The following is a 27,699-nucleotide window of genomic DNA, read 5'->3' on the forward strand; positions in this document are numbered from 1 at the left end:
TCGCAACTTACGCGCTCAAACCTCAAAAGCTCAGGAGCATTCTCTATTCTTTTCTGTGTACAGTCGCCCATCTCTGCTATCGCCTATTTCACGCACTTGTCTGATCACCTCTCCGGCCGATTCCCGACCAACCTCAAAAGAAGGCAATTCACCGTCGAACGCTTGCTTCCGACGTTAGCGGCACCGTCTTTGTTTACTTGTCGCGCGTCTCCTCACCAAGTACCTTTTGAAAATATAGTAGATCTCTACAGACCCTTATCACGGTATCGGGCAAGTGGAGGCAACCTGAAGAGGTGTTCATAACATCAATCAAAGTGGCGACGAGACTGCACAGGCATGTCCAGCACCAACGCCGAAGCCTCGTCAAGTCGCTCCCCTCTTCAGCTGTCAATACCTTCGTCGGCCGCCGGTGAACGTAGTCCAGTCGGTACAAGCAGAAACAAGCCGACCAACGAAATTCAGAGCGACAACTCTCCACGCCACAAGAGTGACCATGGCAGTGTACGCCGCACGGCGAGGCCTCGAACAGCCGCAAGCAACAGGAAGATTAGGACTGTACCTCGTAAATATGTCTGTCTCTTATCCTGATCAAGCTGACAGCACATAGCTTCCGCCATCCTTGACCCACCAACTCCTCCTTCCCCTGTGCGCACTCCTCTTGAACCCGCTATACCTGTTGCGGTGACGGATAGCGCCCGGCATAGGCGTTACCCCACCTACTATTCCGACTCTGATTCAGATGGAGAGTACTCAACAGATGGAGAACCACCATGGTGGACGTTCACCCAGCTTGGTATGGCCAAACTCCGACAAAAGAACCTAAGACATGAAGAAGTTGAAGGTCCAACGGAAGGCGAGTCTGCCAAAGAGGACAAGGAGCCTAAGAAGCGGACAAGCTACTTTACTTCTTCACGGCACGGCTCGAAAGAGGGCATACCTTCACTCAGCAGCCGTATACATCCAAATCTATCCGCATCACGCGGCAACGCCTCGTCTACCAAGAATCACGCACCTTCTATCAAGTTATCCAACACCCAGTTCTTTCGTAAACAGCCCAAAGTTGTGGATCCTCTTGAGCATCCATCATTGGGTGCACGTAGTTTACCCCTCTTACGCACCGACTCTGCCCCCGCACGTACATCCGCTCCTACTTCACCCACTCATCTTCGGAATCCGGGAATGGCCACCCTTGCCAACGATCAAAATACTCAACTTTCTCTACATGAAAGCCCTACTTCTCTCACACGCGGGCTTCCAGATGATGTTCCAGGATCCCTAAGACGTATGGGTAGACGTCAGCTCACTGCACCCAATTTCCCAAGGTTATTTAGGACACGGGACGGAATGAACAGCGCCGATGACTCGCACGATGCTTCAACCGATACAGACGCGCCTACTTCTACACGCAAAGCCCGTCCTCGTTCATCCCTTCCCGCATTCTCCATACCTGAATCGTCTTCCCCACAAGCACAGAGCAGTAATAACAATATATCAACCAATGGTAACGCCACACCACCAGATGCATCACCTACTCGACCGAAATACAAACGCAAAGCCTCCCATCGTCTGCGCATCAGCCTTCCTCCCCCTATCACCCAGCATTTTGCAAGTAATTTTACCAACGGATGGCCCCATGCTGGCAGTTGGCAAGATGCCTTATATGGGCATTACGAGGAAGAACCATCCAAGGTCGAGAGAGATCGACGGTCCAAAAGTGACCTAGGGCCGCTCGATCCGCCCCCATCTCCTGGTAGCGTCCTGTCTCCCCCACTTTCCAGTCCACATGAAGGTGATGTTGAGTCATCCGGTGAGATGCCTGCCTCATCTACCGCGGGGACAAAGCGGGCCAAGTCAAAGCGTCACATAAAACGTTTTCAGGCTCTTGCGCCCCCCACACCTTCAGGACTAGGGTTCTCACCGAGAGCATCAACGGCAAGGCTGGAGGAATATCCTTGGGGGCACGCGCAAGGCGAAACGGGAGAATCTCAGTCGAAAGCGCCCGAAGATGCAGAAAAGGACACGCGACTTCGACAGTCTCAGTCTGATCGAGTGTCAAAGGAACTTCGTACGAGCGGCGATCAGGCTCAGTCTCTGTCGAGACCTGGAACGGGAGCAACAACGATTAATACGAGCACTGAAGGTGGAGGTACCCACAGTACGCCGCAAGGAAGCGGTTGGAGGCTGTTTGGTTGGGGTCATGATGATAAAAGGAAGGATTTGAATTTGAGTTGGAAAAAGAAGGCAAAGAGGGTATTGTTTTTGGATGCGAGAGTCACGATCTACATACGTTTGTTGAACTTGGCTGTTGTCGTCGTCGCCCTTGGTAAGTCGAGTCATCTATTTTCCCGCAAGGCGAGCGTTAAATCCTTTGCAGGCTTGGCTATCACCATCCGCCTCAACCTGATTCGTCTTCACCTCCCGGGCATTCTTGGATCCTCCACAACCCTAATCATCTGCTACTCTTCCACCACCATTCTCCACGTCCTCACCGCCATTTACCGTGAATATTTTGGCAAGCCGATCGGTCTCTGGGGTCTTCGATCCAAGATGCTTTGGGTATGCCTCGATTTGCTTTTTGTAGCACTTTGGTCCTCGGCGATGAGTCTTGCGATCAACGATCTGATTGCAACGCCTTTGGAATGTACGGCAGGTTCCGCGTGGTGGAATAACGGTTTGGCCGATGGGTACGCACAGTTGCTACATGATCTCCGCGGTTCTATCACTTCCAATCACTCAAACTCAAACACTACCCCCCTCGTCGGAGTGACTCACGTGACAGATGTAACTAGCACTCTGGGCGTGACTCTTCCTACTCCTATCGTTGCCAGTAACATGGCAAGAACAGTGTGTAAACATCAGGCGGCGTGTATAGCTCTCAGTTTATTGGCGTTGCTGTTGTACGGAGGTAACATGGTGTTGAGTTTGTTCAGGATCTTCGAGACTGTGAGGAGAACAGCGAATGTCAGTAGAGCAGTGATTGTCTGAAAGTTACTTGTGGTAATTTGGACGCATAAATACACTTTCCCTTTGTTATACTTTAATGATATTAATGTCTTCATGAATTTCTTCTCTTATAATTTGATACATCATTGTGTGGCTAATATACGCTTAATATTTATAAAAGACCTCAAACCCAAACCTAAACCCCGAAAGTAACACAGAGCCAACAATACTCTCAAACTAAAACTATTAAGGATATAATTCGCCATATGACGGGGGAAGATGAACTTCGTCTTTTACAACACCGGCATCCGTATGCCTAACTATTGTCATCCCTCTCCTTAATCCCGGCCCTATCCCGGTCCCGTCTGCTGCCCTTCCTCCTGGTCCAACGCTTCCTCCCCTGGCAATGAGCAATGCATCATCCTCGGTCCTCCACGACCTATCAGAAACGACGGACGGCGATGGTTGGGAGAGGTATGTGGCTTGAGATGGGGGAAGACGAGACGACGAAGTTGAGTAAGGCGGGTCGACAAAAGGTGATATGACAAGATTTCGCCCTGGTGCAGAGCCAGAACCAGGATCTGACCCCCACCCACTCGAGCCGCCGGAATCAACTGCAGTGTAGTTCCATGCGGTCATACCCTCATTTGTCATGTTCTTAGTGTCCACCGCCAGTCTCGGACGTGTTCCCATGACCGTAGCCTGAGACGACGGAGCAACATATGTCCCGAGATCACGCTCAGAGTACTCAGAATTAACCCCCTCGCTGTATGTAGACAGTGTACGCGCGTAGGATGAGCCGTCTTGGGCAAGCATATCAAATTCAGAATTATCAGTGTATTCTGATTCGGGACGACGACGCGAGATACCGGAAGTGGGAGAGGGTAAAGGGTCACCAAATGGAGATGACATGTGTGGGAATGAAGATGGGTAGGCAGACGGTAATGGTCGTTGAGGTAAAACAACACCTCTCACATCGCGTTGCGACATCCGAGGATGAGAGGGAGGACGGAGAACATTTGAGTGGAGTGTTGAAGTTGGGTGAAGAGTGGGTGTCTCAATTCTCTCTAACGCCCTGCCACCTCCTTCACTTTTTCGCGTCGAGACGCCACCATCACCAGGTAGTCTATTTAGCCTTCTCCGCCGTCTGGTGTAAAAGCAACAGAAAGTTACTGTGCCAACGACTACTAATGTGCCAACGACAGCAATGGCAATGACGCCCGCCAGAGACATTCCGTGGGGTCTGTCGTCGGCCGCTGCACTAGCCGTGACACTGGTGGTGGCATTGCCAATCACCTGGCTGATAGGGGATGAAGAGGCGACAGAAGAAGTGGTTGCGGTACCATCGTATATGCCAGAATTTTCGTAATAGTAATTGCTGTCATGGTAGCTCAATGATGATGATGTGGGGTGGTTGTCGTAAGACTGGTACACAGAGGATAATTTTGCCAAGTTATATGTGGAAGAAGTGGAGGATGGGACGTTGTTGCCGTGTTCGTCAACGTACTCATGTTGGTAGGAGCTGAACGGCATTGTGTGGATGTGGTGAGAAGAGCTCCGGAGCTCGTCTGTATTATAATGTGTGTGAACGAGAAAAGAGGCGACTGCGGGTTCATTAAATTATCGTCTATGAGGATTTGTTGTTGGCTTGTTGCGTCGAGACTCTTTGAGCAGATCTTCCAGCCCCCCGCCGAACACCCTAAACAAATACAAACCCTGAATAAATACCACCCCCAACCTTTGCATTAGGTCATCCCAGCAATTTTCACATCCGTCCTAACATAATTATAACATGCATACATATATTCCTCCTTCCTCAGACGTCTACAGTGATTCCATGCGGCATTACGGTACAGTTTACACCCCATTACCATACTACGCACAAAGTCTAGAACACATAACTGACAACTCATGATGAATCATCATTTAATAAATAGCACCACCCTTCTTGCTTAGTCTTCATTATTATTTCAACCTTTACTCACTCCACACCCCGGACAGTATAAGCGTACGTCTATATTAACAACGCCTGGAATCTCCAGTACTAGCTTTCACGCGTCACGCAGTTGAAAAAGACAAATTGGTATCCAGTGACCATACCACCCATTCCTCCTCTTCTATGCTTGTAGCCTCCACAGGAGGCATGTTCATCCCTCCGGGCCCCATCCATCTCCGTTGTCCAATACCCCTTTTCACAAGATACTCCAAAACATCTACTAACTCAAGCCGGTCCAAAATTAAATCCAACTTCCCTCGCAACCGACGCTATAAAACAAGAAACGTTATGGAATCAGTTGTGCAAATCGTCGGATGCCTATCAGAGTACTCACCTGGCTAATACCAGGCCTCATCATCAAATGACTCGCGACGCGATTAACCGCACGAATCCACTCTGTATGCAACACTTGACCGTAAACGTCAAGCCAACGGCGTGGGGTTGTAAACCTTTCGCTCTCTTTTTTCTCTTTAAGCTCGAAAGGGCGTGTCCTAATTGTCCATGAGGGCCAGAATTCCGCCGCCACGAGACGCGCGGTATCGTAGCCGGACCAAAATACCGCAGGGGAATCCTCCTGAAAAGTATTAAAGACTCCTTCGAGTAAATTAATGGAAAGATTGAGCATGCTTTGAAGTGATGATTTGGTGATACCTTCGGGACCAGCGGCAATGACAGCATCTATCACTCGACTGGCAGCTTCCAGGACCTGCCGGGATTGTTCGACGTCAAGGGCAGTGGTGTTCCACGGAGAAGGAACATTGCATTTGAATGGATTCGGTGCAGAGGCCGCAAGTGGCGGACAAGCGAGGACTGACCTTTTGACTTTGAAGTCGAACTCATAAGCATCATCATCTGCGACGTCGCGTCAGCTTCTGGACCGTTATGTACTCGAAGTTTTAATTTACTAAGTTTTCTGGTGTTATAATGGGGGATGTTGATGGCCGGGAAGTCCTTAATGTTAAAGGAAAATTCGGCCTTGAGTATGATCAATCATTAGAGTATGCCCATTATCTAAAGAAACCAGCACTAACCTCATCATTTGATACCATACTCATCAATTTACCCAGTTCACCCGATTGCCCGATCAACGGCCACTCGAATCCTTCGTCGCCAGCGTCTTTAAATTTCGTCTCCAGCACCTCTGCTTCTTCCCAGAACGTGGTTGGCAGTGGGCCATCCGACAACTGCTGCCATCTGTATGGATAGATTAACGATGGCTCGAAATCGTCACGTGCACAAAAGGGAACAGAAACTCACTGAGCCGTGAAGTCATAAAACCTTCCGGCAGTACCCGCTGTTGCTCCCACAAGGTGCTTCCTGAAAACTCCCGCATCAACTAATTCGGCAGTAGCCATTTCTCTGATAGATGTGTCCCATGAGGACAGTAAACGTTCGCCGCAATCGATATCATATGTGGCTGCAGGAGTAGCGACGATAAGCTACAATTCGAATCAGTGCCTGTGACTACTATCATTAGCTAAGGACACTTCTTACTTTCATTACTGCGCGAAGCTTGCCCATCTCCCTATTGAGATTCGACCCCGTCTCAGTCTGCCCCCTGGTGGGGCTATGTATCAGTGACTTTCGGGCCAAATTATTGAGTCGTATCTCTTCGGCGCTTAGAGATTCAGCAACAGTATCAAATGTGTGTCTACTGGTCTTGGAATATTCCCAATCAAATCGGTTGTGGAGATCAAAAAAGTCGCAGGGGAGATCTGGGGCATGGAAACCTGATGTAATGGGCGTAGAAGCGGCGAGCAATTTCCTGTCATCATTCAGTAGACATTCTTGTGGGGTCATTTGCTACTCACAATGTACGCTTGTCGACGTGTTTTCTCAGGAAGTCGATGTGAGCTTTCAAGTCAAACTCCACGGAACTCTCGATATTATCATCCGGCAATTCTTCAGTCCCTCTATATTTGAGCCAAAGTTCGTACCACGCCTGTTCCAACCGTTCTAGGTATGCCAGCTTGCCGGGCTCGCCAGCAATTTTCATAATACGCATACGGAAAGTGCTTGCTGTGATTCTTGGGTAAAGCTGGGACATGGCAGCGCGGCCCTTATAAGCATTGGTTCGAGAACGAGCCCGTATGATGGCTTCGCTATCAAGCATAAGTTCGTCGTCTTCAGTCGTCCACTTGCGTTTCGAACGATTTTTTCTTTTAGTCGTCGTTCCCTCTACGTCTGGCGCCTCGCCTTGGAGAGGGATGGTCAGCATTTTTTTCGACTCAATCAACTAATCTTACCTTGTCCAGGCGTTCCTGTAGCTTTCTTGCCCTTCGCTCTCCTCTTTAATTTTTTGTCTGCCCCCTTGTCTTTTTGCTTTAAAGACACTCTTCCTTGTGCCAAAAGTTGCCCCCTCTCCTCACCATCCATCTCCTTGCACAGTTCCCATACACCTACCCAATAATCCACTAGTCCATCTGTAACATTCGCCTTCTTCATGTTGGCTGGAGCTTTCGAACTGACGAAGTCCAGTAACGCCGAATCATAAGGCACACCCTTTCGCACTGCACTTGTTGCAACTCTTTCTTCCCAGGCTTGACGTGACGCTGCTTCTTCTCCTGCGATTCGCTCTTGATATGAGCGCAACCGTCTCTCTTGCCGTTCCTGGGCTCGACGTGCGCTGTCGCGAAGCCTCTCCTCACGATGAGCTATGTTTTCTCGAGCGCGTTTTTGGCCAGACTGAAGCTCAGCCTGGATGATCGAAATCGGAAGAGCGTTTTCGTAGGCGAAGTTTTCAAGTGCTTCTGGGGAAGTAATGTGAATGGTTGCCCGTGACCAATCTATCGCATCTCTGATTGCATCCTGCTGTAATGTTGTCAATCGAGGTTTGTCATCCCACCTAGCCCGGGTTTGCATTCTGCGAAGGAAAGATGCGTCAAGTTCAATAGGATCTTTGAGGTGGGCTATACTGGGGAACATTAGGTCGCGACTGTTAGAAGCCTGGTCGATTTTATCAGGCAGATCGATAGGTGTGTTATCCCGAACCGCCTCTCTGTACTTTCCCCAGAACGCTATGATGTCTCCTTCAAACATGACCGGAAGCAGGCCTAAGAGAGGGGCTCTAGATCCTAATGCAACATGATACACCGGAGCATAATCATGTAGCACATAGTAGGGGGCAACACTTGAGTCTGCTACTCGGAATGACATTTGTTCACCAATTTTGATGTCGCCGTTTCCGTCATGCACACCTACAAGCGGTGTGAGGATCTTGAGAGTCGCCAACACATCCAACAATCTTCCAATTCTGTCCCTTGGAAGCGATCCGCCAAAACCCTTAGGAGGTCTAAACTCGGGTGGCACATCCTTGAGCTTGGTCTCTCCATTGCTGGGGGTCCCAAGCCAGGCCACGATATCTTCCATGAGCTTAGTATACTGCATGATAGCGTACCAGTCTTTGGCCTGAAGTTCCTCGAAAAGTAAGGTAAGTGAGAAGATTCGAGGGGAAGTGGAGATGATGGAAGGGGAGTCAGGTGTCTTGAGAGCGTTGACGATGGCGCAATGGAGAGTTCGGACTCTAACAAACATGCCAAATTTGTACCCATAGAGTTGACTGACTACATCTCTCTCAGTAAGCAGGAGATCCCTCCTTTCCGAATTGGATTTGACAGCCGACTCTTCAAGCGGGGCAACAGAAACTTTGCCACCACTGGGGTCTGAACGATGGAAGTCTGAAAACTCGATTTGGGGAAGCTCCGTAGCAACGGAGGACCTAAACAGCTTTCCCGTTTGTGTGGTCTCATGCCTATGCCTATTAATATGGCTGTTAAGCTGTTGAGAGGGAAGATCCGGCACGTAATAGAATTTGACAGACGAGAATGTTCCTAAAGTGGTCGCAACCTGAGTCGTAGTATGTCTGAGGCGGCCTTGACGGTCAAGAGCTCCAAGAGCCCGCTTGATGGTGGTGCGATCCATTGTGTATGCCCTGCTGGGGGAATGAGGATGGGAAGAACCAGCATGCTTGACAGTCCATGCGTGATGTTCATTCTGGATCTTAGCTTGTGCTATGATCCCGCCAAAATCATGGATGAATTGTAGGAGCTCTTCCGCTTGTAAAGATTCGCGTAAGTCTAACAGACCTCGAGGAGCTAATATCAGAGATTAGGGCAGGATTGCAACGGATCTTGAGCTTGCTCACTGGATGATTTCCTGCTTGTTGAACCAATACTTTTTCCTTTTTTCAATCTTGCTGGCAGAGGAGTTAATGAAGTGGATGGAGGCATCTCTTTCAAAGGCGTTGCCTCCCTGCCCTCGCCGTCATCAGAAGATAAAGTTGGCATTGCAGCCTCATCACTCAAAGAAGCTGGAGAAAGTGATGGGACCGCCCGTTGATCCGGAGTGTACCTCATTTCACCTGCAGATACGTTGGTCATTTCCTCTCCCTTAACCAACCGAGCAGATTTTAATGAGGGTTGTTCAGACGCCGGCATTAAAGAGCCCTTTCGTTTGGCATCACCTTCAATGATCTTAGCTTGGGCTTGGGTGGAAGACGCTGTAACGGATTCGGCCTCAACGGGACTGGCAGATGAAATAAAAGACTTTGTGAGACGAGGTTCACCATTTGAGCATCCCTGAGGTCCCGATGATCTTTCGTGTGTAATGTGCACAGATAGAACAGAAGGAGAAGCCGGCAATGATACAGGCAATGATTCACTTAGCTGTGGGAGATTCGACAGGTCAACAAGGGTGTTGGCTACCTCTTTTGAGGCCTCTGAAAGTCCAGAGGTCTCAACTACCGGGACGCGCTGTTCAGCATCGTCTACCATGCCACTGCTTGCAACAGGTGTGTTTAATGTCTGTGTTTTCGTGGCTGGTCCAGTGACAGGTGAACCAATATGATTTACCTCAGAAGGAGCGGAAACAATGCCGGATCTATTGTCCTTGGGCACTTTCCCTCCCTGACCCTTGGCATTAAGAAGGGAAGAGGAGGAAGTGTTAATGGAAGTTTCGTCAGCCGATATGCCTTGGCGAATGGAATCACCATGTAGATCGCTAGTCACTGCTGACGGTCCAGGTGAGGCGGTCGACAACTGCTTGCCCATATCTTCTTTGCGGTCGACGTCGCTTTTTATTCGTTTGATTTGTCTAGATTCATGAGTGTCCACGCTGCCAGCGTTTGTAGCCGCTCCAACTTCTGACCGCCCCTTTCCCTTCACTTTCTTAGAATTTCTCGGTGTTGCACGTTCTTTTGCGTGAGGATACCTGTCAAACCACGCGGGCTCCTTTCCTTCACGACGCTGTTCCTCTGTAAACGGAGGATGAGCTCCCTTTCCACTCCACAAAGGAGATGGAGTCATCACAAGGCCGGAGTCGGAGTCATAAATTAAACGAGCCGGAAGATCTGGTTGGACCGGGATAGCCCCGATAATTCCACGGTTCCTTCCACCGTTATGAGCGTCGTAAACAATAATAGTGGTCGATGGTCGTCCACGTTTTTGCGTTGAATCCTGATACTTGAAATCCTTGGGATCCTTCTTCTGACTTTTAATCGCCTTTTTCGTGACGGTCCCCCCAAGAGCTTGAAGATACTCTTGGGCTCCATGATAGCGAGATCTGCAGGAGATATCGGCAAACTGTCCTACGTTTCCCGGCTCTTTAGCGGCATCACCGAGATCGCTGTCTCGACCGAGCTGCCGTGCAACATCGAGAAAACTCGATATTGAAAAGTAACGATGTCGTTGTTCACGGCTCTCGTTCTCTCTAGTCCTAATGATTATTCGAGACCATAGATGATTCGGGGTAGTGGTAACCGTGACGCGCTCGATGACTTGGTCAAACGATCTCGATACCATGAAGTTTAGTTTCCGCCAAAGATCCTATCAAGATGGTTGAGTCACACGTAGCAACTTATCGTGATACTTACATTTTTAATAATCCCGTCTGTACCAGCTTGCACGATCAGATCCAACACTTGATAATCCAATGCTTGACTCATTGATATACCGCTTGCTGATTGATAGGGCGCCCGGTGAGCGATCACTATGTTTTGAACAATGTTAGAACGATGACCTTCGCCCGCCTATGCAGTTAGCACGAACCTTGCAGACAATCCCGATCCTCCTGCACCTCCTTCTTTGGATTGTCGTTAATCTCCAACACATCTTTATCGAGTTCTGTCCTATATTTGGTTAGGCGAATGCACAGAATTTTCTTGTCTCCAGCGGCAACACGTTCAATCACTCCACTGTCAACGAGAGCCCGAATGATGCGCTCTACTGCCCTGCGCTGCTTGGTGCTCACAGGCCCTACCCATCCCTGAAGCAATGTCAGTAAAATCAATAAGAAATATAAAAAAGGACTAACTAGTGCATATAAGAGGCCTCTTTGTCTTAGCAGATGGTTTTTGAGTTCGGGATGATCGAGAGTTTTCAGCAATCTCTCTCTGATTATATGTCCCGATGACACTTCCGTTTCTGTCAAAGGGGAGAAGTCTAGACGAAGTTTATTTACCGATTGATCTTCTTCTTCGTCGGCTTCGTTTACAAAGTCGTCATTGTCCTCATTCCGTGTCATATGGGAGAGTGATACATCGAGTGGAAGAGTGTCTTGCAGTTCAGGATTCAATCGACAGAGAGAGAGGTAGGCAGAATTAAGATGGAGGAACTTGTAATGCACAAGAATAGAGCCAATGCTGTTCCGAATAGTCTGAGACAGTCTCACGCTACATAGTCTTCAGCAAAAGTATGAATGAAGTAAAACGCCGCCCTTACCATAGACCAAGATCGGTGAGCACATCTACTCGAGCATGAATGTTCTCCACTTTCTCCAAACCAGACGAAGAGTCGAGATCGATAAGTGCAATCCCGTTCTCACGACTCATAGCTATCAGCTGGAGGACTTGGAAATTGTCAGCCGTTAAGCTGGAGAGCTAAAAGAACACATTAGCTTGGTTTCATCCATCATAAACCACTAGTCACGTGTGCTTAGCTTACCCTTTCGTGCTGGCCGGTCAGACGAAAGTAGATCTCGTCTTCGGTGCACCTAATGCGAAGCCTATCTCCCCATTTTGCACTTAAAGCCTCGTAATCTTTGATTGAGACTTCCTCTCCCTTTCTTTGAGCCCCATTGTCCTCACAGAGAATTCTGATTAAATCGTGTGAATCGACCTGATTGCCGTACTTCCTTTTCTTTCCTTTAACTGTAGCCACGTGACCAGTGGATGTGGTGAAAAGGTCCGAAGTGAGGATGATTTCGATAGTAGGTTGAAGACAAAGTGATCTCCAAACATAGTTAAAAGTAGACTTGTCAAACGAGGAGTTTAAGTTGGATAAATGTTTCTGTAGGGCCGTTGGTTGGCATCCTAGAGGTTTGATTAGTACATAGAGTCCACACAGGCAATTATGTTATTTATGCTATGTTGTATCACCATATGTAAAGAAGGTGATAATAGAAAACATTCAGGGATAAGAATGCAAGGTGGTCGACCTCCACTCTTCCGCTGTGTACCTCTCGACGAGGTTGGAAACGCGTCACAAGCACTCACCGATTGCACCGTCCATAGCAATGAACTCAAAGCATTGTTCCAGAAGGTCATGTAGAAACATATCTGGGTGTCCCCTGCCGGGGGAATTGTTCTTATTTGCTTTGAGCAGGAAAGTCAAAGGATAATGGGAACTAAAGACTGATACAAAGTCTGATTAAACTCTTACAACGATTTTGTTGTCTAACCAGAGTCGAACTTGGGACCTTCGGATTCTTAGCGGAAATTGGGTTTGCATGCCGATGTGGCACTTCTGTCCCACACCAAAGTGCACTTCTCCCGGCATGCATGCACGCACTTACGGTAGTACGTAAGTCCGTACATCGTACTATTATTGTGCTCTTGCTTCTTTCGTTGCCCTTGTTAGTACCCGTTGTGCTACCATTACACCAGGTAGTGTCGCAACAGACCCCCGGTAAGTCTCAACACAAAAGCAGGCAATATTGTGTTGCACGAATTCCCGAATTGTAGAATACCACAATTTTTATTAGTAACTTGTTCTGAAGATGAATCATGCGAGGTATCTAAGCATCCATGGATAACATGGTCCTTCGAGGTCAAATATGACATAGTAATGTATATAATGGTCGCGCGTCCCCACTGTGATACATTACTGGTTCGAAAGTAGATCCTCTGGGATAACTTCTGCTGATTCCTCTGCTACTCCAATATCTTCTTCTCCCTCTGCACTGGTGCACTCGTTTCCTTCCTCCTCTTTTTTGTTCTTTTCTGCCTCTGTCTTCGCCCTTTTTGCTTTACGACCAGGAGCGTACTTCCTGATAGGGATGACAGCTTCAAATGCAGCCGCCCAGTCACCTAGATGAAGATATTTGACAAGGATGTCGAAAACCTGACAGTGAGGCAATCAGCTTCGATGTTTTCGAAGATAAACAACAATTTTACCTGATTGACAGTCAGGACCTTTCGAGTGGGAAGCATTTCTAGGAAGGTGCCTATCGGTAGCCTGGCCGTACGAATACCTAGTTGTTCCGCTTTCCCTTGGCATAAATTCTATTACAATGATCAGATGGGTTCACAACATGACGTGACAAATAAGTCTTGCCTTATGTCTATTTCGGTCCACAATACCTCCAATGATATAAATCTCGTCTTCGGACAAGCTCAAGAGCTCGTCTTCCGCATCCGCGGAGAGATATACAAGCTTGTGTTTACCAGCCAGAAGATCGGCAGGGACCTGAGGTCCGCTTAGACGAGACAGCAGACCCTTGGCATCTATCTCTGCCTTGTCTTGCGCCTCTTCACTGACTACATATTGACCAGACAAAATTGAAGTTGAAGGGTCCAGTTGGGACTTGAGCGTCTCTAAGCCTTGTTCCCACCAATGACACCTGCTCCATTTGTGCCAATTGAAGTTTTCCATACGTTGCCAGAGCCTTGGTGACGCCGCAGGGGAGAATGTCGTATGAATGACAGTTCTGACCGGCTTTTCTGCCGTGCGATTGGAAGAATAAAGGTAACCCAATTGCTGAGCCATCGAGGCAATTTCCTGGAAACTATCAGAAAGTTATTTCTCCCCTTCCATAGATACCCACTTGGTCAGTCATTAAGTCGTCAAACCCTAGATCGATGACGACCCCTCCCAACCAATCATTCGCCTGATCTCCACTTTCTATCCTTCTCTGGGCTTCTTTTCTTTCTTTCTCTACCCTGCGCCTTCGTTCCACCAGCTCCTTATCAACTTCACTGAGTGTCCCAGCGGCATAGCCTTCCGCAAGTTGGGCGGTACGCTGTCGACGCCGTTCTCTCTCGGCCGCACGCTTCAAAGGTTTGATTTGTTCCAGGCGGGCCTATATAATCACATATATAAGTCCAGAACAGATGTATAACAGACCCACGGACCTGCTTAGCTGCCCTCTTCATGGCTTTTTTGCTCATCCCTTGTAGTTGGTCCCCTTCTCCTCCTTGGGGAACCTTTGGGGGAGCAGAGGGCCCAGCATTCAGATAAGACTCTTCGTCAATATCCATGATTGTCTCCGATCGGCGATAAGGTTCAAAGTGTAATGGTGATAAAACTTTGCTGTTGGCGTTGATATTGGGTTCTCTTACAGTGCCTCGAACCCAAATGGAATTTCATTCCAGTGAGAAAAAAAGTGATGACGTTCTATTCCACTTCCGTCCAAGTTGTCTTCTTCTTCCTTCGCTCGGCCCTGCCCGAGGAGCAGTTGTAAGTGGTGGCTATCAACGGAAGACATGTGCCATCTGCGCCACAGTTTACCTAATAGATTTCAATCTTTATTTATTCTGATCTTCTTCCACAGACGGTGATCCATACTTAGCAGACAACTTTCTTCTCTATCGACATATTTTTAAGCTCTATCGCCCCTGTGGACGCTTCACCTGCGACAACCCAAGTAGTGCTTCTCCAGTGATTCAAGATGTCGGACGCACGATTACGTCGAGTTCAGAAGGAGATCAAAGGTCAGTTTGAAAACTCAAACATCTGAAAATCCTGCCAATGATTTTCCCATGCTTATGTGCGTACTTGTAGACTGCGCGAAAGATAAGACCAGTGGAATTGCCATTGAGAGTGAGCAGATCCCTACAGCAGTGTTACTAGAATTATTTTGCTAAGTGATACATTCCAGTGATTGATGACAACCCCTTTCACCTTGTGGGAGCATTTCCCGGACCGGTGAGCCTGCTTTATTATATAGTTTCATGTGTATACTAATTTCTCCGCAGCCTGATACACCTTACGAAGGAGGTTACTACGAGGTCGTGCGTTTTCCAAAATTGGAGTGACAAAGTCTTTGGAGAAACCTCTGATCATATGCGAATATGTAGGACATCCAGATTCCTGAAACGTATCCTTTTCAACCAGTGAAAATGAAGTTCATAACGTAAGTTACTGTGATCAAGACTGGATTAGTTCGTTTGTAATGCTGACAACCCTTGCTATTCAGAAAAGTATACCGTGAGTAATGTCATTTGTGTAATTGCTGGTGGCGGGCTGAAACGATGGCCTATCAGATCCCAACGTTTCGTCCGCTAGTGGGGCCATTTGCCTTGGTACGTGCAGGCTTTACTGTGAATTTTCTCCGATTAACAAATCATATAGACATTCTCAAAGATGCGTGGTCGCCCGTGAGCTTGCGAGAATATTGTTCAGACGGTTAATAAATATTCTAACCATCATAATTTTTAGGTACTCACTCTCAAGTCAACTCTCATATCACTCCAATCACTTCTTTGCGAGCCAATCCCCAGTGATCCGCAAGACGCGCAGGTAGCAAAGCACTATCTGACTGATCGAAATTCATTCAATGACACAGCCAAGCATTGGGCGCAGGCTTATGCGCAAGCCCCGGCACACAAACAACAGAATGCCAGAGGAGAAGTTGCTACGGACGCTGAGTTGGCGGGACTGGCTGAGGAACATGTCGTTTCTTTCACCGATATGGGTTTTTCGAGAGACAAGGTTGTAAGTAACTTAACAGCAGTATTAAGTGCTGTCAAGTATCTGACCGTCACAGATTTCTGTTCTCAGGAGGAGAAATTATCGAGGAAACAACGTGAATCCTGCTACGTACAATTCTGTGAGCATCAAGGCATCATTGTACATTCTGGTTCGCTTACACCTTTCCCAGTGTTTAGAAGAGCTTTTGCAGGGCTAGAAAGCGTGCCTACAGGAAATTTGGGACAACTAAGCATGAATATGTTGGAGAGGCAATGTTAATTGGTAGATTATGTAGTGCATAGCATTTTACAGGGTTTTCTTTCAAACTCAGCAAATGAGATGTGTGATTCATGCTAACGATGTGCTTCAATGATCCTTAATCCTCTGTCATTAACTTATCGACATTACGCCTTTTGATTATGGTTTAGGAGCTCCTCCAACAGATCTCCACGCCTCGGCAGCATCCTTGTTACCACTATTTTCTGCTGCTTCGATCGTCGCCAGCCTCCTGAGCTCCAACGTCCGTCGTTTATTGAAGTAGTCGACCTATATCAGTCAATCCTTGCCTGTTCAAGACTATAGATGATAGCATATTTACTTACCCAAGCTTTGGCACAGTTGTTCTCATAACTCATTCTTTCCCCAGAACAGATCCCACCTGGGACAACATTCCCTTTTGTATCCCTCCTGACTTCATCACCTGCTTGCAAGACCTTGTTCTTGTCCAAACATCCAAAATAGATGTCTCGGGAATTCCAGCAAGCTTTGCGTTCCTCCCTACTAGGGGCGGGTTTTTCAATCTCAGATTGAGATGAGGACGAGGAGGGAAACCCGAACATCGTGAAGATAACGCTTTGGAACGTCACAAGACTAGCTGTAGGAGATGACGAGGTCTATCGATGGAAGATCGTGGGCTTGGATAGGCTCAGTTGAAGTTGATAGTATAGGCCACGTTTTCGGTAATAGATGGGTAAAGTAGCAAAATCAAAACATGTCTTCTCATGTCTTACATCAAACCCGCCCGCTCGCTCTTCCTTCTCGAAGACTCGTCCGCCCCCAAACAGCAGCGGAAGGAGAAGGGTAGAGCGGAATCAAAACTACTTTGTCGGCTTGGTCCGCTACCTCCACTCGCCCACGTGGCGTTACCCACACCCGACGACAGCAGCAGCAACAGATGATCTTCCCCCGACAGCGTCGGCCCGTTGTTGTTGATCATGTGCCAGAAGCCTTATACTATTCGCTTGCCAATTTTTAGTTGGGATAAGCTCAAAATATCTGTTTCTGTTATCTCAGAAACTTCCAGATGGGAGGTTGACGACCCAATGTGAAAAACTTTGGAGATGTCTCCATCCCCTCCTCCGACGACATCAACAACAAGTTCCCTTATCCTGCTACCACTTTCTCCAGCATCATCCCGCTCGTCCCTGACTTTTGAAGAGGTTTCCTTCAATTATAATGACCCACTGGAAGACGGAAATTCCCAACAGGGTGATACTTCTGGGTCAGGTGACCTAGTGAGGACGCATGGAAGAGAGGCAAAGGACACGAAGAACGGTGAAGAGAGGGGACGACAAGAAGTGGGACAGCCAGGCAATAGAAGGAGAACCTCGATAAAGCTTTTTGAAGGAAGCGACCAGAGAGCTGAAGGCCCATTTGCTCGGGAAGTAACTATAAAAGGCTGGAAAATTGTCGGCGGTGAGAGTTGGACGGATGTTGCCAAGCTCGGGGCTTATGTCGGTGGGTACAAAATCCCTGCAGCGCCATCGCGAGTGTCGAGTGCTGAAGCCATGGCGGTAGTATACGACATTGACATCAAACTAAAAGATGTAAGTCTGGACAGCATGCTTCGGCAGTGGGGGATGCGAGGCCAATTATTGAATTTCGTTGCTCTTCAGGGCGGGAAGCTTAATATTCTAAGACGGTACACAGACTTCGTTAAGTTGAGGAAAGCTCTTCGGATAAAATACCATGTAAGCTGGGTTCAGTCACAAAGAACGACGAGATGCAATCTCTTGATGTTAATGAAATATTCCAGCATCTGTGGCAAGCGATCCCCCCTTTACCAGGGAAAATGCACATAGGTAAGTTTGCTCGTTCTTAGTACGAGAGTTTGCTCGCTGATGCATATTCTTTCGTTATGTTGCACAAAATCAGCCAAATTTTCCCCAAAATTTTTAGAAGAGCGACAATCTCGCCTTCAACGCTTCTTAAGAGGAGTCATTCTGCATCCAGAGATGGGTCAAGGAGGATCAGGATCTATTGTAGGAACTTGGGTCTTGGGCGATAGGCACCAGTGAGCTGAAAGGTAGAGACGGCGGGAAGCCAGCAGCGGTTGTATGAGAGGAAGCACCATCTCACTTCAATACGGATTTATGTGATCATAGAGTAATAATCTAGCTTCTAGAATTTCTAGGGGAGATATTCTGTAATATGCAGCGACTGTTTAATTGTTACCGAGACTATTCTTACCGAGAGTACTACCGTTGATTCTGCCGATGTAAATGATCATACAAAATCAAAGAAGGCTGTCGAGACACTCAATAACACCACCACAGATTGCCGCCACCGAAAAACAGGAGAAGGATTACATAGAATTGGAGAAGCACCAATCAATGAAAGCACCGACCGTGCAGTCGAAAGTGATGACAAGCGAATGTTCCTTGGCGGTACGTAAACATTGTCGGAACGGCAGCGGGCCGGAGATGCCGAAAATAGCCGGCTGTGACGCCCAATAATACCAATCGTCGAAAGGAAGGTCTTCATATGGTGCTCTTTTCCTCGACCAGAAAGAAAAAACCGCTTTTTCCAGTTTCTTCTATTCTCTTCTTCACCAGAAAACTTCCATCTCATTATCAGCATCTTCAATAAATATCCCACCTAGATTCAAAATGGCTATCACTCACGCTACCGGTGAGTCGCGAATCTTGATAATATAGAGACATTGTGGTCTAGCGGCGAACGAGACCTTGCGGTTTAAGGACCCGTGAGGCAGCGATAAGATCTCTGCACGTGAAACAACCAAGGCGAAAGGTCTGAGGCGAGGGTGAGAGGGGAGTGCGATGATGCGATCGGGAGGCGGATGCTAATGAAGCTATGTTATGATTATGCAGGCTACGCTATCTCTTCCCCTGAGAATTACCTCGTAGGTGCACTTCGCTTGATGAGATCAGATAACAAAATCTGACTATGAGTAACAGAACTTTGAGCTCAAGGAATACGAGCTTGAGCCTCTTGAGGAGGACCGTATTACTGTTGCTGTTGAGTGCTGCGGTGTCTGCGGATCTGTACGTAGTCTCTCCAGAGTACTACAGCCATCCTAACTACTGCGATCGAATTTCAGGACCACCACACTATCTCTGGTGGTTGGGGTCCTTTCCAGACCAAGTTTGTCGTCACTGGCCACGAAGTCATTGGCAAGGTCGTCGAGGTTGGCTCTAAGGTTTCTGAATTCAAGGTTGGCGACAGGGTCGGTGTTGGTGCCCAAGTTGGCTCTTGTGGAAAGTGCAAGTCCTGCAAAGGCCCTAACGGTGTGTATTGCTGTTTTATAATAAATGTTGCATAATTTAATTTCTACCCACAGAAAACTACTGTGTTCAGCCCGTTCACGGCTACAACACCCATTGTACGTTATTCAGCGCATTTCTACGATGTTTGAAAGCTGACACCTTTAAAAGGGTACGATGGTTCTGAGCACCAAGGTGGCTACTCCACCCACGTTCGGGCCCAGGAGCGATTCGTCTTCCACATTCCCGAGTCTCTCAAGTCTACCGATGCTGCTTCCATGTCAGTCAAATTTTGCATCTTCTATCTTAACTCGAGCTGAATTTGGAGATCAGGTTGTGCGCTGGTATTACCACCTTCGCTCCCCTTATAAGGAACGGTGCTGGTCCTGGTAAGAAGGTTGGTGTGGTTGGTCTTGGTGGTCTGTAAGTATTACGGAAGGAAAATGATATAGGAAGATTGAACTAAAACTTCACTCGTAGCGGTCACTACGCCGTTCTCTTCGGTACTGCTCTTGGCGCTGAGGTCACCGTTTTCTCCCGTTCCGACGCCAAGAAGGAGGATGCTATGAAAATGGGTGCCAAGCACTTCATCGCTACCGGCGAGGAGGGTTTCCAAAAGGGCCATGAGCTCGAGTTTGACCTCATCATCGTCACTGCTTCCTCCAACAAGCTCCCCGTCAACGAGCTGCTCTCTTGCCTTGATGTTGACAAGAAGCTCGTCTTTGTCGGCATGCCTGACGAAGGTTTGACCAACATCACTTCTCAGGCCCTTTCTGGCAATGGCGCCTCTCTTGCCTCTAGCCACTTGGGTAACAGGCAGGAGGTGCAGCAGATGTTGAAGCTTGCGGCTGAGAAGAACGTTAAGCCTTGGGTTGAGATCTTGCAGATGAAGGACGCGGCCAAGGCTATCAAGGCCGTTGAGAACAGCACTGTCAGGTACAGGTCTATTCTTATCCAGGACATCGACGCCTAAGTCGATACATTCATGTAAGGCATTTTAGGTTGCTTGTGGTCCTTAATGGACATAGAGGTTGTAGCTGTCGAATATGATGCATTGAATGAGGGATACAACTTATGATTGATTTGAATATATGCCAATATTACCTGGCTGAAATCTAAATGATGCGTATGTACACTATGCTACAGTAATATAAAGGGGCCAGCAGCTCCTGGGTTTGGCGCGGCCTTGACTGAACTACTACTCAGCTACCGGCTCTAGTTTGACCCTTCCATCATGATACTCGTGCAGATATAGCGATTGCTCGCCGCTGGTGTTGACTTCTCTATCGGCGCTCTCGAGGAAAGCTTTCTCGTCTTCTTCGTATATCGTCCCTTCAAGATTAACTCGCTTGAAGGAGGATGTCGGGAGATACATGTCCAAATGACCTAAAACGACTTGATGAATATCTGGTTTTGGGAGAGGAGCCTGTCCCAGTCGATCCCGCTAAATGGTTGGATAAGTATTGGGCCACGCCTCTATAGTGGACCGACTTACAAAAGCAAAGTACGCCCCCTTTGTGGTGATTCCAAATATCTCTTTGAAGAGGTCATTTGTACGAGAAACCCCCCTTTCTTCTAGAAGAAGTAGAGTTTGCTTGCAGATTGACTACAAAGCAATCGATATCAGTTTTTTCCTCACTTTATTGGGAAAATAAAGGACCATACAGCTTTGTTGTCCAAAATCTGTTGTGGTACTCTGGCTCTCTTAGCTTTTCCAACATCCGCAATTTCCTCAGAATTGTCCTCACCCCCCTCGATCTTATCGCTAGCAATGGAAGGTCGCCCACCGGCCGAAGGTATACTGCTCATCGAAGCCGCTCTCAACCCGAATATATCCTCCTCTTCCCCAGGAACACCTTCTGAAGCCACCACAGACATCTGTGATGGAGATGCCGCACAGTAGGAACGCTCATGAGGAATCATATTCCTATCTCTTTGTTCTTCATCTTTCTTCGATTGATCAGGAACATCGAATTGCGATATCTTCTCAGGGACATCAGTGATCTTACCAATCCGTCGTTTTCGTTGTTCGTCGTTCCCATTTTGTCTTCCTCGCTTTTCGCCCCGTCGCCCTGGCGTTCGTCCAGAAACAGGTGCAGGTCCAGATCTGGGAAGTGGAACAATCCCGGAAGCTGAGGGCGGTGGAGCGTAGATGGAAGTAGAAGATGAGCGAGACAGTGTTCGGGCGAATGGGCGAAAGGGCTTCTTATTGTCAGGGGACAAGAATAAGGGTGCTATTGAATGAGGTAAGCATCGAATTGTCTTGCAAAACATTGATTGGTCCCACCTCGAGGTAATGGTTCGCCTGGTCTGATCTTCTTTCCGCCAGCTGGTGGTCGCGCTAGCCTCTTTCTTCCCACAAATAGACGTAAAGCACCTGGTCTTGTTGCATCCTCGTCTGAAGAAATGGTGCTTTGGTTCTGCAACTGACCGTAGATTAAAATCGTTGATTTGGACGTTGTATCTGAGCGCTGTGAGCTGGATATCAAGCCATAAAAGTCAACCATTACTCACCGACCTCCTCATCACCTAAACCAATGACGACGGCACACAACGTCCTTCCATTACTTGATAGCTTCCCTTCCCTGCACAAAAGCCCCGTGAAGTACGCCGCCAGTAGGTATGCTTCAGGGGCGATGGCAACTTGGACCCCACCAGTACCATCCTCTTCACTTTCGCCTTCCAACAGTTCATCCTCTGGCAGGGGCACCAATCCGCGAACCTGAAGGAACTTCCTGCCTCTCATGGATTCGAGTGAAAGACAAATATCAACCGTTCCGCCAGGTAAAGAACGGAATGGTGAAGAAGGCGCAGGCGATAAAGAAGGAGGTGGGGTAGGGAAAGAGGACGGGTCAAAAGGGATCGCTGTTGGTGTTGGTGCTGAAAAGGATACGAGCGCGAAGAAAGTGATTCCTATATGACTGTCAGTTCAGAATTCACACCTCCCGAATGCCGTCGTACCTTCCAACCTCCAACCTTCATTGCCAAGTTCTAAACCTCCCCGCCAAAGCAATCTCCAGCTTGATCTTGGAGCCCCGTTCGCCGAAATTCCTTTTTTATCTGCGGGCGTCGTCATGGCGCCATCTCCGAGGTAGATATCAACATCGTTAACAGTTGTGGTCAACATTGGTCGTTTGCGATTCGGGCTCGGTAAGATGGTGCTCTTCGAAAAAGAATCACCTTGAGGAACACTGTTTGTCCTCCTTGCGAATGGGTTCCTTGAAGGAGAAGGACCGGGATCGAGGGTTTTCATGATGTGGTTTGAGCCATGGGTTTTCGTGGACAAGGCAGACACGTCAAAAGGTGGGATAGAAATCGAAGCTGCTGCGGTGTTCGTCGAAGAAGCAGCGCTACCAGTGCCGCCCCGACGCACGATGTATTAATTGCAAACTGATTGTAAAATGAAAAGCAGAGAAATATACAAGTATATCTATACTCCCAGGCGTACACGGTGCATACGGTAAACAAATACCTCGCTGCTGCTGCCTCCGTCGCGTCGTATAATAATAATAATAATAAAGGAGCTCAGAACGCGTGACGTGTATTTTTGGTCCTCTCTTACGCTCTTCCTCCTATTAATTATACAGCGGTAGCAGTCTCCTTTCGCTCCGATGATATCCAACGAACATTTTACAGTCCATTACATCGATATCTCAGGAAGGCAGCCATAATGGTGAGTGCTGGCCCATACACATCAGGTACCATACTCACAAAACAGTAGCTTCCTCTCTCACTTCTTACAGCCGCTCAAGGCAAGCCGATGGTAAGTTCTTTGGTCTAATGGATTTGCGCACTCTATGAATGCTTTCAGTCAGCGAAAGTCAACGCTCTGACACAAACCATATCTGCAGCTGGTGGAACTGAAGAATGGAGTTACCTTCAATGGCCACCTAGTGGAATGCGACACTTTCATGAACGTTACTCTTCGAGAGGTTTACCAAACTTCAGCGGACGGCGAGCGATTCTGGAAAATGAAGGAGATGTTTATCAAAGGCAATATTGTGAGTCCATCTGTGTAACTTGAATAAAGTGGATATATCCATTTACCCTAGGGGCGAAAAAATGAGCACGACAACGAACAGCAGCTAATGACATGGTGCAATAGATCAAGTACTTCCGTATAGCAGACAACATTCTGGAACAAGCGGCTGAGGAACAGGACAAGGCACGAGCAGCAAACAGAGCGCGAGGTGGGGCTAGAGGTGGGTTTAAATGGTTGCAAGACGAGGTGGAAGAGTCTAAGGTGCTAACGGGCCTATGTTAGGTGGACGGGGCGGACCAGGAGGTGCTCGAGGGGGTAAGCTAATACTTATACTTTCTCTGCAATTATCAAATAAAACTGACATCCTATCGTTCTAGGTCGAGGTGGACCACCTGGGCGAGGCGGACCTCCCGGTCGAGGAGGTGGACCGGGACGTGGCGGATTCAACCAAAGGGGTAGAGGGGGACCACCTAGAGGCGGAGCGCCTCGACCATAAGAGGGCTGTCGGGAAGCGTGATGGAAGCAAGGAAGAGGGACTATGGCTGAGAGAAGAAGTTGGAATGAGGAGATTGGGGGATTACACATCTGCGTTCAACAGGCCGTCAAGAGTTATGCAGACGGCCAATATGATTTTTGCAGTCATTTTTGCTAATGAAAGATATACACAAAGAGCAGTATTTTGCAGCAGACCGATAGAGACATAGAGAGCAAGGGAATTGAGTTCGAATATTATACAGCTCCAGTCCTAGTTTATCTGCGGTAGTTCAGTGACGCAAAACTAAGTAGGGAGAAGTGAGAAGAAGAAAAGATTCGCTGAAGAAGATGAAATACGAAGAGAGACAGACAGCATAGATAGCATTAATCGACGCTTCTTCTCCCAGCAATCATAAATCTCAGGGTAAAGGTGGACAGCAGGAGAAAAAAGACTAGGGAGGATGAGGGAAGAATTCCAAAAGAGGAGTGATGGAATAATGGGATATGTGGAATGTGGAAGAAGATAAAAAGGGCTTCGTTATGGTTGAAGAGTATTGGGTTTCTCCGACACCCTGACCCCGCATTTTTATTTTGTGGGTGTCTTTTTGTTCTCTTTTTCGTTCCCTGCCTCTTCCTTTCCTCGAGAGCCACTGAAGATTATTGATAACAGCTTGGCATAATGGGAGGTGAGATGCCAGCCTTATGCTAACCAAGTGAAAGGAGAGTGATCGATACTCCTTATGTTCTACGTCGTTCCTGCTATGCTGATCGGGCGCGCGCGTAAGGCTACGGCCACGGTCTATTATTATTACAGCCTATTGTGATTAGACAACGAAGAGGAATAATAGTTGTAACGATAAAAGCAAACGTGGGACGTGGGAATACGGATTATACGATGACGATGTAGACAATGATTTTTTGCGCTCTACGACTATAGTCAGAACGGGTATTGCATGTAGTACGCTGTACGCTCCATATACACAAGCCGCTTGGGGGTGATGAGGAGAGAAGATCGAGAAGGGGCGCGTTCTGGGTCCATTATTCATCGCGGTCCGGTGTATGCTTACCCTTAATCATCGACGCCTTCCATCGGATCGCCGAAAAGCCGGATGTTCCTATCTCCTATCATTAACAGCTAATTCACGCCGCCTTTTTCCATGCTCCGTGTCAGCCCTGACCTGTGGGTGAAAGATGTGAATTCACAGCTTACTTAGCTATGCTCCTTCGGCCATGTACGGGAAGCTGTTCCCAGCGAAAGAAAGGAAGATTAGAACAGATATTCTCATTATAATTGCACGCAAAGAGTTTGTTCGTGACTACACGACTCGTCTTACATTGCCACACGTCATCAGCACACCAAGACACGGACTGTCTTGAAGAACCACAGTGAAACACCATTTCTAACTCAACAAGATCATTGCAGCGGTGTAAAAGCGTGGCTGGAGAAGGACTATATATAGCCTGTGCCAATAGCAGTCGGCCTGCCTTTACCCTTGACTTATCACATTCTCAGCTACCCAAGCAACACCACGGAAAAAGTCGAGATGTTCACAGTAAAAATCCCCAGCCAACCCTACTCTCTGGCTTACCGCTTGTCTACTCCTGCAAGCAAAGTAGCAGAGACTATCGACCCAACTTATCCGACTGTGCTCTTCTGCCATCCGCCTTGGGTAGACAGCTTTTTTTTGTAAGCCTGAAAGCTCTGCTGGCAAACAATTATCTCCAACTGACCAATGCGCTTGCGCAGCTACCCTCAGTTCGACGATCCCGAGCTTCATCGGAAATATAACTTACTTGCTATTGATATGCCGGGCCATGGGTCATCTCATGTCGACTCGCCTCTTACCAAGGAATATTCTTGGCAAAATGCCGCCGATGACTTTTTCGAGGCACTGGTAGGTCGGTGTCTCCAAGTTACGAGACTGGCACTAATATGTGCCTCGCCGGCAGGAGGCTTTAACTATTGGCCCTGTTCATCTCGTAGGCTCGGCGGCCGGTGGTTTGATCGCTCTGAGGCTGGTGCTCTCCCATCCAGAGATCACTGAGAGCCTGACCCTTGTTGCACCGCCTTTGGGGGATGAACCTGAGTTTGTGGAGAGAGCTTTCGATGAGTGGCTCAAGGTAAGCCAATTTATTCAATCTTTAGGAAGAAAACAGGTTTTGACATCGTTATAGGAAATAGAAAAAACCATTGCAGACAGGGACATTGAGTCGCTCGAGCCCCTCAACACTTATGTCTTCGACTTTTGCACTGGTCAGGTTGGTGACCCAGCTCTGCGGGAGATGACGAATGAGTACGGACATATGGTACAAGCTAAAATGGCTTCAGGCGAGGTAAATAATCTGCGAGAATACAATCTACCAAATCTAACCATAAATGACATGGATAGCTGGAGTCTGCTCTGCCTATCTGTAACACTTTGCTGCGTTCCAGAAACGTGTTGCCTAGTATGAGGGAGATGGAAGGGATCAATTGCCCAGTGCTTATCATTGAGGTAAATCGGCGTTTCATTACGACTAAGGAAAGACGTCTAATCGGAAACATAGCCTATTAACGAGCCACAGCGAGCTGCCCAAAGCGACTTGTATACTAACGTTGTCGACAGGCTTAACGATGCCGCTTTCAGGTCTGGAAAGCCCGTTAATGCGGCGAAGCACCTACTTGAAGGTGCTGTAACAGGTCGATGGATCACTCTGACCAATCCTGACCCGTAAGTCCTATTAGTAGTCTTTGATATCAAACTGATATAAGCCTAAACAGAGTGAATGTCATTTTGGCAAATTTTTTGCTTACCAAATCGCCTGCTTCCCTTCCCTCATCCCCCAACCCACTTCTAACTACCTATGTGGCCCGCCGACCGTCCACTCCAAGAGATATCGCGGGCTTTACTATTCTTCCCCCACCCAAAGTTGCGTCCGGTAGGAAGACTTTGGGAGAGATGATGGATGATCTCGAGAGGAAAGGACAGGCTGGAGTCAACATTGAGGTGGAGGTCTTGGTGCATGTGGATGAAAGCGCGATTTGAAGGAGACTGCACGAAATTGTCTCCAGTCCGGAAAACAAATACAAATATAACGCCTTGTCACGGACTTGTAAAATGTTTTGGGTATATAGAGGGGTAAATGAGTATTTATGTTGAATATTGTAGTCCTTAGCAAATGTATACGAGTTGTCATTTTGCGCAAACTGGTGATCCCACGTTTGAGGATGAATGACAGGTATGATGATGTAAATGGATGGAATGCTCAGAAAAGGTACCATTAAGACATCTTGTGCACTTGTTCCTTCCGTTTCTTCCAGAGTCTTCCCCCACTATGCGTCCCGCAGAGGATGCCAATGCTCGACCGTATTACTGATGCAGATAGGCCAATTTTAGAGTTCCCGGCCAGATTATTAACTTTTTACCATCAGTGAAAAAGATGATGGGAAAATTGTTTGAAAGAAGACTTGAAGCACGGTCGATTTTGTTTAAAACAAATCAAGTCGTCGTATAATCGATGCGAATTTACATTGAAATTATAAAAACAAGAAGAAGAAAGGAAAGGAAAAAGCAAAGAAGTCAAAGAGACACTCGCTGTTCGTGCAGTGCAAGTCCGTCGCGTCTGTCACAGCGCTGTAGCGTAAAAAAGTCTCCCACGGACATGCATCCATTAGGTTCCGTCGGCCTCCACCCATGATATCCAAGGCTGGTGACGGACTTTACGACTGTAAAGGCTGCTAGGGAATATAGCCTCCCAAAGGTTTGGCTGTGGTGGTCATAGTACATACGATGGAAATACCCTATGTATCTGGTGATAGTTTGATATAGTGGTAACAATTAGTTAAGCTCGGGTCTCATGTCGAGCATGCTGGTGTTGCTGATACAGTCCTGCTGTATTTGGGCTATAAAGCGTTTG

At 47.7% G+C, this 27,699-nt stretch overlaps 11 protein-coding genes and 3 non-coding genes; 7 read left to right on the forward strand and 7 right to left on the reverse strand.

Annotated features, from left to right (window-relative positions):
• The first annotated feature begins 22 nt into the window (after positions 1-22).
• On the forward strand, positions 23-3,096 carry CNAG_02911 (hypothetical protein). XM_012192460.1 has 3 exons: positions 23-562; positions 608-2,323; positions 2,375-3,096. Exons 1-3 carry the CDS (start codon positions 337-339, stop codon positions 2,983-2,985), a joined length of 2,553 nt encoding a protein of 850 aa, XP_012047850.1. The 5' UTR covers positions 23-336; the 3' UTR covers positions 2,986-3,096.
• On the reverse strand, positions 3,064-4,624 carry CNAG_02910 (hypothetical protein). XM_012192824.1 has 1 exon: positions 3,064-4,624. The coding sequence occupies exon 1, from the start codon at positions 4,474-4,476 to the stop codon at positions 3,190-3,192; it is 1,287 nt and encodes a 428-aa protein (XP_012048214.1). The 5' UTR covers positions 4,477-4,624; the 3' UTR covers positions 3,064-3,189.
• Positions 4,625-4,717: 93 nt separating this feature from the next.
• On the reverse strand, positions 4,718-12,698 carry CNAG_07513 (hypothetical protein). XM_012192461.1 has 15 exons: positions 12,429-12,698; positions 11,878-12,245; positions 11,656-11,813; positions 11,249-11,606; positions 10,984-11,200; positions 10,809-10,924; positions 9,084-10,761; positions 7,186-9,033; positions 6,751-7,135; positions 6,434-6,704; positions 6,197-6,378; positions 5,971-6,133; positions 5,845-5,914; positions 5,274-5,791; positions 4,718-5,208 (listed from the first exon to the last, which is right to left on the reverse strand). Exons 1-15 carry the CDS (start codon positions 12,487-12,489, stop codon positions 5,002-5,004), a joined length of 6,600 nt encoding a protein of 2,199 aa, XP_012047851.1. The 5' UTR covers positions 12,490-12,698; the 3' UTR covers positions 4,718-5,001.
• On the forward strand, positions 4,896-5,353 carry CNAG_12240. Its single transcript, XR_001045532.1, has 2 exons — positions 4,896-4,951; positions 5,010-5,353. It is a non-coding gene; the product is annotated as a hypothetical RNA (non-coding RNA).
• A 227-nt stretch (positions 12,699-12,925) lies between the features above and the next one.
• Positions 12,926-14,510, reverse strand: CNAG_02907 (tRNA (guanine-N(1)-)-methyltransferase). XM_012192823.1 has 5 exons: positions 14,286-14,510; positions 13,979-14,233; positions 13,489-13,932; positions 13,329-13,436; positions 12,926-13,275 (listed from the first exon to the last, which is right to left on the reverse strand). The coding sequence occupies exons 1-5, from the start codon at positions 14,409-14,411 to the stop codon at positions 13,036-13,038; spliced, it is 1,173 nt and encodes a 390-aa protein (XP_012048213.1). The 5' UTR covers positions 14,412-14,510; the 3' UTR covers positions 12,926-13,035.
• A 138-nt stretch (positions 14,511-14,648) lies between these two features.
• On the forward strand, positions 14,649-16,218 carry CNAG_02906 (ubiquitin-conjugating enzyme (huntingtin interacting protein 2)). XM_012192822.1 has 11 exons: positions 14,649-14,864; positions 14,935-14,973; positions 15,032-15,078; positions 15,129-15,164; positions 15,231-15,286; positions 15,350-15,360; positions 15,417-15,455; positions 15,505-15,530; positions 15,592-15,867; positions 15,920-15,982; positions 16,034-16,218. The coding sequence occupies exons 1-11, from the start codon at positions 14,822-14,824 to the stop codon at positions 16,058-16,060; spliced, it is 663 nt and encodes a 220-aa protein (XP_012048212.1). The 5' UTR covers positions 14,649-14,821; the 3' UTR covers positions 16,061-16,218.
• On the reverse strand, positions 16,121-16,867 carry CNAG_02905 (hypothetical protein). XM_012192821.1 has 2 exons: positions 16,446-16,867; positions 16,121-16,389 (listed from the first exon to the last, which is right to left on the reverse strand). The coding sequence occupies exons 1-2, from the start codon at positions 16,680-16,682 to the stop codon at positions 16,261-16,263; spliced, it is 366 nt and encodes a 121-aa protein (XP_012048211.1). The 5' UTR covers positions 16,683-16,867; the 3' UTR covers positions 16,121-16,260.
• Positions 16,868-16,990: 123 nt separating this feature from the next.
• Positions 16,991-18,355, forward strand: CNAG_02904 (hypothetical protein). XM_012192462.1 has 5 exons: positions 16,991-17,580; positions 17,641-17,669; positions 17,739-17,813; positions 17,879-17,924; positions 17,998-18,355. Exons 1-5 carry the CDS (start codon positions 17,184-17,186, stop codon positions 18,138-18,140), a joined length of 690 nt encoding a protein of 229 aa, XP_012047852.1. The 5' UTR covers positions 16,991-17,183; the 3' UTR covers positions 18,141-18,355.
• CNAG_12241 lies at positions 18,117-18,414 on the reverse strand. Its single transcript, XR_001045533.1, has one exon. It is a non-coding gene; the product is annotated as a hypothetical RNA (non-coding RNA).
• A 206-nt stretch (positions 18,415-18,620) lies between these two features.
• Positions 18,621-20,495, forward strand: CNAG_02903 (alcohol dehydrogenase (NADP)). XM_012192820.1 has 8 exons: positions 18,621-18,753; positions 18,954-18,985; positions 19,041-19,127; positions 19,184-19,370; positions 19,424-19,465; positions 19,518-19,626; positions 19,680-19,769; positions 19,827-20,495. Exons 1-8 carry the CDS (start codon positions 18,732-18,734, stop codon positions 20,317-20,319), a joined length of 1,062 nt encoding a protein of 353 aa, XP_012048210.1. The 5' UTR covers positions 18,621-18,731; the 3' UTR covers positions 20,320-20,495.
• Positions 20,383-22,789, reverse strand: CNAG_02902 (hypothetical protein). The gene is made up of 6 exons (XM_012192463.1): positions 22,308-22,789; positions 21,861-22,259; positions 21,634-21,810; positions 21,012-21,580; positions 20,842-20,952; positions 20,383-20,790 (listed from the first exon to the last, which is right to left on the reverse strand). The coding sequence occupies exons 1-6, from the start codon at positions 22,597-22,599 to the stop codon at positions 20,545-20,547; spliced, it is 1,794 nt and encodes a 597-aa protein (XP_012047853.1). The 5' UTR covers positions 22,600-22,789; the 3' UTR covers positions 20,383-20,544.
• Positions 22,790-22,961: 172 nt separating this feature from the next.
• CNAG_02901 (U6 snRNA-associated Sm-like protein LSm4) lies at positions 22,962-24,243 on the forward strand. XM_012192464.1 has 6 exons: positions 22,962-23,019; positions 23,068-23,109; positions 23,198-23,347; positions 23,452-23,548; positions 23,611-23,643; positions 23,706-24,243. The coding sequence occupies exons 1-6, from the start codon at positions 23,017-23,019 to the stop codon at positions 23,822-23,824; spliced, it is 444 nt and encodes a 147-aa protein (XP_012047854.1). The 5' UTR covers positions 22,962-23,016; the 3' UTR covers positions 23,825-24,243.
• Positions 24,198-25,288, reverse strand: CNAG_12242. The gene is made up of 3 exons (XR_001045534.1): positions 25,013-25,288; positions 24,870-24,951; positions 24,198-24,727 (listed from the first exon to the last, which is right to left on the reverse strand). It is a non-coding gene; the product is annotated as a hypothetical RNA (non-coding RNA).
• CNAG_02900 (hypothetical protein) lies at positions 24,866-27,019 on the forward strand. XM_012192465.1 has 7 exons: positions 24,866-25,489; positions 25,550-25,697; positions 25,753-25,923; positions 25,978-26,136; positions 26,193-26,297; positions 26,350-26,513; positions 26,564-27,019. The coding sequence occupies exons 1-7, from the start codon at positions 25,347-25,349 to the stop codon at positions 26,826-26,828; spliced, it is 1,155 nt and encodes a 384-aa protein (XP_012047855.1). The 5' UTR covers positions 24,866-25,346; the 3' UTR covers positions 26,829-27,019.
• The last annotated feature ends 680 nt before the right edge of the window (positions 27,020-27,699 follow it).

The sequence above is a fragment of the Cryptococcus neoformans genome, chromosome 3 (assembly GCF_000149245.1).
Source record: "Cryptococcus neoformans var. grubii H99 chromosome 3, complete sequence".
Lineage (NCBI taxonomy): Eukaryota > Fungi > Basidiomycota > Tremellomycetes > Tremellales > Cryptococcaceae > Cryptococcus > Cryptococcus neoformans.